At 36.5% G+C, this 11475-nt stretch overlaps 1 protein-coding gene across 1 annotated transcript; it reads left to right on the forward strand.

The window, feature by feature from the left end:
* The first annotated feature begins 300 nt into the window (after positions 1-300).
* Positions 301-2966, forward strand: LOC149024381 (uncharacterized). Its single transcript, XM_089142933.1, has 3 exons — positions 301-1379; positions 1507-1950; positions 2083-2966. Exons 1-3 carry the CDS (start codon positions 1016-1018, stop codon positions 2376-2378), a joined length of 1104 nt encoding a protein of 367 aa, XP_088999059.1. The 5' UTR covers positions 301-1015; the 3' UTR covers positions 2379-2966.
* Positions 2967-11475: the final 8509 nt, after the last annotated feature.

Genomic DNA, 11475 nt, shown 5'->3' on the forward strand with positions numbered 1-11475 from the left:
TAATCTTTAACTGTAATTCATCTGGGTTTGCCATCTGACCGTCAATGGAGTCTCTCAATGAGATCATGTAGAAGAGTATGAAAATGACTAACAAACAGTGGCATCAGAACTAGAAGAATTTGATTCCTTCATTTAATATTAACTAGAAGGTGATAAATGAGTTTAATCTTCATTATTGTTTCTCATTTTAAATGCAGATAGGGATCATATTTTTTTGTCCAGTCAAATTTATCTGAGGATCACAACTAAAACACAGATAAGGATAATCTGTAAAAGAGAAACAAAAGATGACTAAACTCAAATATTAAATCCAGGTTTTGGGAAAGCTAAACCATAACCAAATTCTTGTTTTGGTTTCTCTTTCAGTTTTTTCTGATTTTCTTCTTTCTCCTTTTGGGTTATAAGGACAAAAAGGAAGGGAGAGAGAACCCACACGAGTGGTTTCTGAGCTGCATGCAAGAGGGAGGGAGAGAGAAATCATATTTATACAATAAGAGAGAAGTGAGAGAAGGGAGAGAACCGTGTGGGCTTCTAGTGCCTGTAGGTTTTCTTCTGCTATAACAGTGTAAACCCCATCTTTCTCTTCTGTTCCCTGTGATTTTAAATGTTCATCTCTCGAAGTTCTCTTCGTGATAACCGAACCCCACGGAGAGAAAGCTCACCACCCATGGGTTTTTCTGCTCTCATAGAAAAAACCTCACAGACGACAAGCGATGAGAGATTCAAAAATGGAAAGGGCTTAAAGATCTCAAGTTTGTTTTCCGGTTTTCTGATCGACATCTAATGAGTTTTTGATGGAACTCTATGTTGCCTTCTGCGTTTTCCAATAAAAAATATCTGTCTTTCTTTCTTTCTTTTTCTAATCTCTTCCCTGTTACTCAGGGAAAAACCAATTGCTGATCTTACTAGCATATTCTATTTAGAGTTCTTAGTTTCTCTTCCTTTTGCCAAAAAAATCCAATCTGTTTTTTTCTTTTTTTCCTTTTTCTTTGGGTTCCTCTGGTTAACGGAGAAAATGAATTTTCAAGATCACCTACTACAATCTGCCATGTATCAGACAAATACGGATGAAAATTTCAAGGGGGTTTCAGGAATGAGCTTCCCCTCACCCTCTCCTCCATCTTCTTCTCTCCTTCCCCATTTTGGCTTTTCAGGTTCGGCTGCATTGGAGCAAAATAATGGGTTGGATTTGAACCAGGTTAACGAATATGAAGAAGATGAGTACTCCGGAGAGAGGCAAGAGAATGAGAATAGGCAATCTAAAGTCTGTGGTAGAGGCCATTGGAGGCCTGCTGAAGATGCCAAGCTCAAAGAACTTGTTACTCAATATGGTCCTCAGAACTGGAACTTGATTGCTGCAAAGCTTGAAGGGAGATCAGGTGAACTAATAATCAGAAGAAGCCTATCTTTCTGATGATTTCGGTTGTACCTTGTTTAATGGGTACTCTTGATTTTGACCCTTTTTCTTATGTATATATATATATTTTTTGTCTAAAATCTTTGCAGGTAAAAGTTGCAGATTGAGATGGTTTAATCAACTAGATCCTAGGATTAACAGGGGAGCTTTCACTGAGCTAGAAGAGGAGAGACTTTTAGCTGCTCATAGACTGTATGGTAACAAATGGGCGATGATAGCTAGGCTTTTCCCTGGAAGGACTGATAATGCTGTGAAGAACCATTGGCATGTCATCATGGCTAGAAAACACAGAGAGCAATCCTGTGTTTATAGGAAAAGGAAGCCTTCTTCATCGTCTCAGGCAACCCATTCGATTTCTGACACTACCCAACAGATCAATGCATGCAGTGATTCCACCATTACAAGCAACAGGGATGAATCAGCCTCAACCGGTACAGATCTCTCCCTCTATTACTCTTCAGCCAGAGTTCATCCTTCTTTATTGCCCGGGTTCTGTTCATTCCAACATCACCAACCATGCCAAATCCAAATGGGTATGTTTGTTTGCACTTGTCTTCAATCTTTGTGGTCCCTAGCCCATTAAATTTTTTTCTTTTTTCTTTTTATCTTTGTTGATTTGATTCGATTGGGGTGTTTCTTCTTCTGTAACCGTTTTGTTGTTACAGGCCCAACTGAAGAGAGGGTGGTGACTTCAAGAAGAGGATGTTTAGAGAAGAAAGTTGCTGTTCGTTCAAGCAGTGGCTTGTGCAGTAAAGAAGAAGAACCCAAAGTGATGGCTATGGTAGTGAGAGTTGGAGTGGAAGTGGATCAATCAGGCTTCTCAGATTCACACTCTGAACTCTCAGCTACTGAATCAGTGGACAACAATAGTACAAATCGCCATGCGTACGGGGAGATGAGTAATGCCAAAGAGAAGATCAACTTGCCTTTCTTTGATTTCCTTGGTGTGGGAACCACTTAAGAGAGAGAAAGAGAGAGAAAGAGAGAGATTTTCTGGACGGCTGGACCTGAGTGCAAGTAGACAAGAAGGAAAAGAAGAGTACTTTTTTGTGTTTTGTGGGGTTGTGTATTAAGCTTTCCTCCAATGAGCAGAAAAAAGTGTTGGGGAACTGGGAAAGTAATTTTACTGTTCATACATAGTAATTGGTTGAATAGGGTAGTTGAAAAGGATTGAAGGGGGAAGAAGAAGGAAGAAGAAGAAGCAGCAGCAGCAGCAGCAGCGAAGGATGGAAATGGAAAAGATGAAGTCATGTTGAAAACGAGTTCAAGAGAAAACGGAAAGCAGAATGAGTAGTTAAAGAGTTAACTTTTGTATAATTTTCCAAGGCACAACTATTTGAATCTGTCTTGTTCATGGATATGATTAATCTTCTATATTACACTCATGATGTGAAATCCATGTTTATTTTTAGTGATGAATCTGCCATCTCTCATGGCTCTTCAAGGTAGTAAGAGTTATTACAACCCATACTAACCTTCCAAACAGAAATATTAAAGAGTTAAGAATGTCATCCAGTGAAGTAAACCCAGAATCTTGATATGTTTGAATTAACAAATAAACAGAGGTTTGGAGAGAAATAAGTCAGAGTTTCTAGTGCTAATGATGATTGAGCCATGGCTTTTGGTTATTTGGTAACTGGACCAATTAGAGCTTTTTATTGATAAACTTGCTGCATTCTGTGTTCATTTATTTAATCAAGGTTACACTGGATGAATGCAAGTCATCACCCCCTACATGTCATGGTTTTGAATCATATTTTGTCAATCCTGATAATCCTAGAACTTTACTCTTTTCTTTTTGTGATTTTGCTTCTCATTGATAGACAAAGATACTTTGTAATTAGCCTTTGTTCTTTATATATATATATATACTTGCCTCTTTCTTTTTCTTTTTTTCCTGCTCTAAAGTTCATCTAGTTAGCCCATAGCTTTGTATGTATTTGATTTTAAATGTATGGTAGGATTTTGCCCTTTTATCTTTAGGAAATATAATGAAGTATTGATCTTTGGCTACAATTTAAGCCAATGCATTAAAGTTTATATACTTGCTTTGTTTGTTGCATGGGAATAAACAATGGATCTTAGCATAATAGTAAGGTTGAAGGCTCCATTTCAACCTTAGTGGTTGCGAATTCAATTAAAGAAGCAATCTCTCTCTAAAATATTGTAATTCATTGGTCCAATTTAAAAGATAATTCGTTCATATTTATTTTTTTAATATGTTTTCTCTTTCATTTTTTTTTTTTTTTTGAGTAATAACAAGTATGATCTTCAACAAAGGAAAGAAAAGGAATCCCTAATTATTGGAGTGAACGCTTAATTGAACTATAACATCTTAACTAAATTGTATTCTGATATTTTTCAATTTTCCTTTTGTTTATTGTATATCTTTTTTGTCTTTTGGCATTTCTTGTCACTTATCTTGTGGACAAAATCTAATCATTCAACACCAAACTGAATGAAATCCGAAAAATGTTGGATGGACCTTCTCACTTACCTTAAGCGGGGGATGTGGTGCATGCATCTATATAATCATACTTGGAATTATTATTTTTCTTACCATCAATTTCTTTAATAGTCTATTTCACATAGTTATTTATTTATAACTAAGTTTTCATCCAATCAGTCAAACATGCATCTCAACTACATCTTTAAGAAATAATATAAATAATTATTTAAACATATAGTGAAGGTTCACATAACTACTTTACTTTGCAATATAACTTGCTTATGAAGTTGAATGGGTATTGTTATGTTTTTTATTTTAGTTGATGATTTTATTAAACTATTTTTATGACAATTTAATTTATTTTTAAATAATTGTGTCATGTAAAAAATAAAAAACATAAAACAAAAATAAAACCTTTTTAGATACGTATAAGATCTTCTAGTAAAAAGGTGTTGAGGCGTGTAATTAAATTCAAGATTCCATGATTACAATTACATGTGGAAATGCTATCAATCATCTTTAAAATAATAATAGTTACAAACACGTTTTTGACGGATGTTCACCTCTAATTTAATTGTCAATATGCAGAGGTTGGTTTCCTCCTAAATGTCGGCAAAAGGATATGAGAAGAGCATATTCCTCTACATTTGTAGGAAGAAGATCTAGACTCTCTACAGCTCTTAGGCTCCACCCAAGCATCCACTTGGAGTGTTCGCACAAATCATTTGAGCATTTCGTATAATATTTAATGAGTGATTTTTCCTTCTTTTCTTTTAAGGGAATTTAACTCTCCAAAAACCACATCAGAATGCCAAAAACTCTCTTAAGCATTTCTAACATCAAATGCACTTGTATATAGTGACTGAAGTGAATACTTCAACTTTAAATTTTAGAGTAGATTTATATGCACTAGTATAAAGTGATTGAGTGATTATCATGTTATTTGATGTATGTATGTATATGAGATTTCAACCTATTTTGTGATTGTACATATTAGTGAAGGATGATAAGAACATACGGACGGACGGTGGTGTACATGGACAATATTAGAGTTAATCATGCTAGTTTTTATTATATATACATGCTTTATCATGCTAAATACAATTAAATTGGACATTAAATGTCTAATATGATTTAATTATTTATGAATTACAACAAAAATGTGATATGAATGATAATGAGCACAATGCAATGCTTGTCGTTTAGTAATTTATTTATTTATTTTTATTTTTTTTAGTCCTATATATACAAAGTTGATTTTTTTATATAAATAAAATATGGCGGCTTATAGCTTTTTCAAAGTAGAGTGAATCATGTTGCTCATCTTGTTCCTTCCTTTTCTTGCAATCAAATAGAGTCAATAATGAAAAGAAAAGAGAGAACCTGAATGATGGTCTTTTGAGGAGGCTTCTGTGATGAAACACATTGATTGAAGAAAAGAAGCAACAGAGAACCTAAAATCATGGGGGGAACGCATTAATAACCCAACTGCCAACATACACTCAGACGAAAAGGACTTGAACCTACTGAACTGTCCTCCCTAAAATCAATTAAGATAGATCATTTTTCTTGCAATTCCATCTATAATCAATCTCTCCATCTATTTTTTTTTTTTTTTCGTTTGAATCAGTCCGACTACTATTGATCACAAATTACTTTTTTTACTTGTAAACTTTACATAATTTGTAGTTGTAAAATTGTCGAAGAAACACAGATTGCTCTCCGTCAAGAGAGATGGTACACAGTTCCAGCTGATCTTTTAAATTAAATGAACTTACATTTATTTTTATTTTTATTTTTAGGTAAAAATGAATGAAACTACATTAAAACTTTAAACAAGAAAAAGAATGATCTCAAATTTTAATGAATATAAAATTGATCACACTTGAACACTGATTCCTTTCTACCAAAAAAAGGTGTCAATACCATAATCTCCCCAAAAGAATGATTTGAAATGGCAGTAGTGGGTACTTATCCATTGTTAGCCATTAATTACAGATGGTTTTAGAATCCAAAGCAGAACCCAAGGTGGATCTGCAGATTGAAAAGTGTGAGACAGAACTGGGTGGCTACTGAGGCATATTATCATACACCTAGTCTGCCTAGCTCAAATAAAAATTAAGAAGGTGTCTTCTGTAACTATAAATAGGCCAAATCTCTGCATTTGGATCCCTGGATGCTCAGAGAATTGAGAAAGTGACCAGAAAATTTCATAATGATCGGATTACCTTCCCAGATTTTCATAAATATGATCAAGATTTTGTGAAGTGACATGAAGAAACTTACCATCTGTTTGGCTACAAATAGCAAACTGTGCAGAACCACTAAGTTGGCATGCACAGTTGACGGCTGTGCCGTTTGGGACCTGACTTGGCTTTCTCACCTCACCTCTCCGTAAAGTCTGTCTGTCTGTCAGCATCTAATGATCTGAATGTTTAATCATGAATGTTTCCCTGCTCTGTTGTTCTATACAATTCATGCTGAAAGCCCAACTTTAAAAGGATAGGAGATGATTAGAGATGATCAGAGATAAATAAAATAACAACTTTTTCTACCCAAAAAAAAATAATATTAATAAAAAATCAAAATCAAATCAAATTCTTAATATGGCAATCATGATCAAAGTTTAAAAGTATTGGTATCGACGTATCGGTCAGCTAATTTTGAAAAACGTATCGTATCGTCTCATATAAAAAAATATATATTTTTTATAAGGTCTCATATCAAATTATTGTATCATATAGGTCATTACATTTTATTCAAGGCATGCTTTTAAAAAGGGGGGACATGGATATTTAACTTATTGATTGTATTTAATATAGTTATGTATTTATTTGTATCATATCCTAGGATACTTATAAATCTTGACCATAATGATTTTAAGATTATTATATTCAATGAACTTTTTTTGATTGGGGCTTAAACCATAGAGTCATAGACCAGTCTAATTAAATTGGAGAATTGAACTTTATTTAAGAGTATGGCAATATAAGTTGTTTGAAAAATAAACCATGGTTTTAGTTCAATTAGTAGTTTTTTTTTTTTTTTTTGGTGAACCAATTCAATTAGTAGTCATGTAAAGTTGTTGGTAAGTTCAGTTCATGGTTTTTAATAGCATTAGTGTTGGGCTTGCATCAGATGACACATATTGTTTTCATAGCTTATTTAGATATTATTGTTAAGCTGATGATACATTAATTGTATAATCAAAGGGCCAAGAAGATTTGACTGATTTTAAAGGGAAAAAAATACAAAATAGGAAAATCTTGACAATCATATTCTAAAAAATTTGATATTTTTAACTAACATTTACATGATGTATTTTAACCATCATGGTTATTGGGATACATGTCTCTAGAGAGCTTAATTCAAATTCTTATTGAAAAAAAGAAAAAAATTATTGGATGCATTAATGGTGAAAAACACCTGATTTGATGGTTTGCCATAGGTTACTTCAATAAGTTTGATATCCCCATGGGGGGAGGGAGGAGACACCTCCACCATCACATATAGGGTTTTCATGGAGGATAGACCCCAAAACTAGTAACCCAAACTCTCTCTCTCCGCCTGGAAAGCTCTGCAACACCTCTAGATCGCGAAGCTTGAGGCAGAGAAGCTCGCCTAAGTAGTCTCTCTGCCTCCCCTGTTCCTCTTCCACTTAAACCGGTCTCATCTCCGTCTCCGGTCTCCTTCTCCTCTTTCGCCTCCTTCTCTCCAGTCTCTCCGGTCTCTCCCGTTTCCGTCTCCACCTCCCGACCTCCAGCTTCCGTCTCCGTCTCTCCCATTTCCGTCTCCATCTCCACTCCCTCATCTTCTCCCTTCCCCATCCCCCTCTTCTTCTCCCTCATTTGCGCATCTCCCTTCTCCACCTCTGTTTCTCCTCGCGTGCGCAGAAACATCGATCTGGTGTTTCGTTTTGCTTTTCAGCTCTCCTCCCTCATCTACTCACCTCCTTCCTTTTTTTTTCTCCTTTACTCATCTGCTCCTCTCCCTCCTTGTCTATTTTACTCGAACACCCAGATCTGTAGTTTTTTGGCTGTGATCTGTTTGTTTTTTTGGCTGATCTCTCTCCCTAGTTGCAGCACTTCTTTTTTCCTTTTTTCAGTTTTAAAATAAAAAATAAATTCTTTGGTTGCAGCGATCCTTGGTGCACACCACAGATAACTCCAAATTTGGAAGTACAAGTTCTTCTACAGCGAGCTTAATAGGTATGCCTCTACGGCAAAGCCAGATGGCAGAGCCGGATGGCAGATCCGAACCTCCTCCGTACTTTTGATGCTACCACTGCAACAATCGAACGAGTTTTGTGTCCGCCCTTGAGGCGTGTTGTGTGTCCGCCTTTGAGGCGTGTTGTATGTCTGCCCTTGAGGCGTGTTGTGTGTCCGCCTTTGACGCGTGTTGTATGTCTGCCCTTGAGGCGTGTATTTTATCCCCCTATGTGGGTGTTGGTGCTTATTTGGTGCTGTCTTTGTTGCAGCTTTCTTTCCAAGGGTATATTGAGCTTGACCCTGTCTATTGGGCTTGACCCATCCCTTAGCTTGGATGACCTTGTCGATAGCATGTTCGACAATTTGGTCAATTTCTGCTCCTTGAATCGGTTCGAACCTTGTGTTTTCATGCTTTCTTTTGTGTTTGTATTTTTCTTTTATTTGTGTGTCTGTATTTTCTTCTTTCAGTGAATGAAGTGTTGTTTACCAAAAAAAAAAAAAAAAAGGGAAGATATACCCTAGGGAGTCCTCAGTGACTGCTTAGAGGCTGTCATGCCCAATTTTTTCCCCTACTTAAAATCCAATCCTGTCAAAAAAGTGGGGAAGACTAAAGGAAAACAAAGATCTACAAAGAGAGTTAAAAGAAAGGAAAAAACGATTCCAAATCCGGTTTTTCATAGGATTGGATTTTAAATAAACTTTACCTGGATCAACATTTTACATTTGTCAACCTCTCAACGTTCACTAAACACTCCCTAAAAGATATCCTCCAAAGAGAGGAGCCGAACCACACGGAGGTAGGCACCCCACCTTTGAGCTGAACCATCTCACACCTTAAAAGACAATGATAATTTGAAGAGCCGAGAGAAGAAAACTCTACACCACACATAAGGTGAGTACCATACGTCTGAAGTTATTGGTCCCACACCTCCAAGACAATCCTCCTCAGCACCAGGTACTGGACTCACTTTCAACTTGGTTATCATAAAAGTTGTCCCATGTAATATAAAATCTATTACTTTGGTTTAGGAACTTTATGTTACTATTGCATGGAAAGTCAAATGTTTTCTATGCTTATAACCACAAGGGTTGGGTAGGAAACCACAAGGGTTGAGTCGGCAAGAAAACCATGCTTCATGGTAATGATGTCAAGGCTTCAGATTTCTATGGGGTTAGTGGTGAAGTGGTATCATATATTTAAATTTTATATAAAAAACTATTCCGTGAATTTATAATTAATCTAGGTGTGTATAAACAATGGACCTCGATCCCAAAAGACGTGTCTTTTATGTAAATAATTTATGGTGTGCATTCTCAATAAAAGCCTTTTCCACTATACATTTGTGTTTAATTTCATGCCTTCAAGGAACAGTATTATTGAAAACATAGAGAAGAAAGATAGATCAAACATTCTGTAGGAAGATGATGTTACAGCATTCTATATCTAGATACTAACTCATAACCATGCAAAAAATGAAGGTTGTGGATATCTATTTCTGGTATGGTAGTTCTTGTTGCTGGTTTACCAAATGTAAGAGACGACACCTTGGATCGAAGTGTTGAGGGGATGTGCAATTTTGCTTCTGTAGTGCGTAATTAATGCGCACTACGGTGGAGCGAGCCGTCCGATCTAATCGGACGGCTCGGATGATCCTTCTAATTAAATAATCCAAAAATCCAGTTTACCCCTTTACGTTTACCGTGTGAACAGGGTTTTATGAGTTCGGTTCGGTCTGATGCAAACCAACCGGTCCATCTGAGCGGTTCGACTGGGTATAGTAAATGTAAATAAACTGGTCTATCCCACAACCCCCCCATATACATATAGGGGTGGAAAAAAACAAGCTATACAACCACCAAAAAAAATAAAAAACCCCCACCCCCCCCCCCCCTTTTTTTTTTTTTTCTTGGTTGGGGGGGGGGTTGATTTGTTACAAAAAAAGCGGGGGAGGGCCCGAAGAAGAAGAAGAGGAAGAAGAGGAAGAAGAAGCAGCGGTGTTCATCGCAGAGGAAGAAGCAGCGGTGTTCATCGCAACGATTTCTGTTTAGCTTGAAGGCTGATCTGAAGTTACAGCGAAATCGCAGCAGAGAAGAAGAAGAAGAGGAAGAAGAGGAAGAAGAGGAAGAAGAGGAAGAAGAAGCAGCGGTGTTCATCGCAGAGGAAGAAGAAGCAGCGGTGTTCATCGCAACGATTTCTGTTTAGCTTGAAGCATCGTTAGTTGAGTTCGAAGAGGAAGAAGAAGCAGCGGAGAAGAAGAAGAAGCAGCGCAGAAGCTCCATCTGCGATTTAGAGAAATCGATTTCAGATTCTGGTATTGTCTCGTCTCCTCTCGTCTCTGCGATTCTTCTTTCAAAAAGGTAATAACCAACTCATAAAACCCTTACCATGGAAATTCCTGATGATGTGGTCGAAACCCTGATTTGGTCGTTGCTTAAAGATGAAAAATGCTCTGTAATAACTTGATGTGGTCGAAACCCTGATTTGGTCGTTGCTTAAAGATGAAAAATGCTCTGTAATAACTTGATTTGGTCGGTTTTCTTTAGTATTTGTTGTTTTACCTTTTTGTGGGGTTGTGGAGGGGTTTAATGTTGTTGTTCTTTTAGCATTCAAATGTAAGTATAGATCAATGCAAGGTAACTGTAAGTTTGTAAGTCAAATAATGACACTAATGTGTGGAATGGATATTGGAACTCCAAATATAGACAACAAATACTAGTCATAATACCAATGATTAGTAGTAGGTGCAGACAATTAGTAGACTGTACAATGAAAAAGAAACATATAAAACCACCTGAAATAAGGAAGCAATGCCTCTTCTCTGAGGCATTTTTGACTCATCAAAATCCTGAGCCACATTTGGAGACTGGTCTGTTGATGATCCTTTACCCCCAAAGAAGTTGATTAGAAAATCAAGTTGATCTTCATGAAGATGCACTAGCATAGGAAGGAATGCAATGGTTAACCTGGATCGAAAAACCAAAACATAGCCATGCTTCAGAAACTTATAATCAGTTCACTGTCTACTGGACAACGAGGTTGGAATCTATATTGTACATCCAAAACTGTTGTCATGGTTTTCAGTGAGGGTCATATGTTACTCTATTATTGTTGTAAATGGAATCGAAATCCAATTACACTAGCACCTTTTCGTGTACTTGCATAAAATTGATGCATTTGGGTAAACTTTTAGAGTGTCTTAATGGTTCTCATTTCAATTGGTAAATCTGTAGAGAGAATGGTTAGTTTAAATTTTTCGAGCTGCTATTTTGAACGGTGACCTTGTATAATGAAGGGTCACTTGGGTGTATCCGGTTGTCATTTGTCTCCTTCTTCAAGTGGGTTTAATTGGTGCAATTTGTTTATCTATTTATTGTAAGTATTGTCTTCAACAAGTTTACCC

Source organism: Hakea prostrata, chromosome 2 (genome assembly GCF_041222555.1).
Source record: "Hakea prostrata isolate BN-2017 chromosome 2, UWA_Hpros_2, whole genome shotgun sequence".
NCBI lineage: Eukaryota > Viridiplantae > Streptophyta > Magnoliopsida > Proteales > Proteaceae > Hakea > Hakea prostrata.

Coding starts and splice junctions, on each gene's coding strand:
- LOC149024381 (XM_089142933.1), top strand. CDS start 1,016: ATGAATTTTCAAGATCACCTACTACAATCTGCCATGTATCAGACAAAT. Junction 1,380..1,506: donor AAAGCTTGAAGGGAGATCAG/GTGAACTAATAA, acceptor AAATCTTTGCAG/GTAAAAGTTGCAGATTGAGA. Junction 1,951..2,082: donor ACCATGCCAAATCCAAATGG/GTATGTTTGTTT, acceptor TTGTTGTTACAG/GCCCAACTGAAGAGAGGGTG.